At 41.7% G+C, this 657-nt stretch overlaps 1 gene segment (V, D, J or C); it reads left to right on the plus strand.

The window, feature by feature from the left end:
* Positions 1-136: 136 nt before the first annotated feature.
* On the plus strand, positions 137-614 carry LOC107733298 (Ig kappa chain V-I region Scw-like). The segment is given in 2 exon segments: positions 137-185; positions 283-614. Coding segments are annotated over 2 exon segments (381 nt in total).
* The last annotated feature ends 43 nt before the right edge of the window (positions 615-657 follow it).

Genomic DNA, 657 nt, shown 5'->3' on the forward strand with positions numbered 1-657 from the left:
CTGCTGCAGTGTTTGCATAGAGAGTGTGTTTTACATGAGCGACACGCTTCAGTGCTCTGCATGTGTTTATAACTGACAGACATCAAACATGATCAATAACTGTTTTACACTCTAACTGAACCTACAACCAACAAAAATGACTTTCATCAACATATTGATCTGGATGCTGGCAGTATTATGTAGAGGTTTGTGTCTGGAAGGATTAATTGTATTATTTACTTGATATTTTTATGCTGTGAAGATATATGGTGTTTGTGATTTCTAATCTTTCTCATTTAACAGAATCTATTGGGCAGGTGACAGTGACTCAAACTCCCTCAGTGCTGCTCGCTCAAACTGGACAATCAGTCACTGTAACCTGCAAATCTAGCAGTGATCCTACCTGCTGTTGTAGTGGAAAACAGTGTCTCAGCTGGTACTTGCAGAAACCTGGAGAAGCTCCTAAACTCCTGATTTATGGAACAAGCACCCTCCAGTCAGGAACTCCATCTAGATTCAGTGGCAGTGGATCTAACAGTGATTTCACTCTGACCATCAGTGGAGTCCAGACTGAAGATGCTGGACATTATTACTGTCAGAGTTACCACAGCAGTGGTGATGTGTTCACACAGTGATAAAGAGTCGTACAAAAACCTCCGTCAGTCAGAGTCACAGTGA

This window comes from Sinocyclocheilus rhinocerous, unplaced genomic scaffold (genome assembly GCF_001515625.1).
Source record: "Sinocyclocheilus rhinocerous isolate Xijiao unplaced genomic scaffold, SAMN03320098_v1.1 scaffold30149, whole genome shotgun sequence".
Lineage (NCBI taxonomy): Eukaryota > Metazoa > Chordata > Actinopteri > Cypriniformes > Cyprinidae > Sinocyclocheilus > Sinocyclocheilus rhinocerous.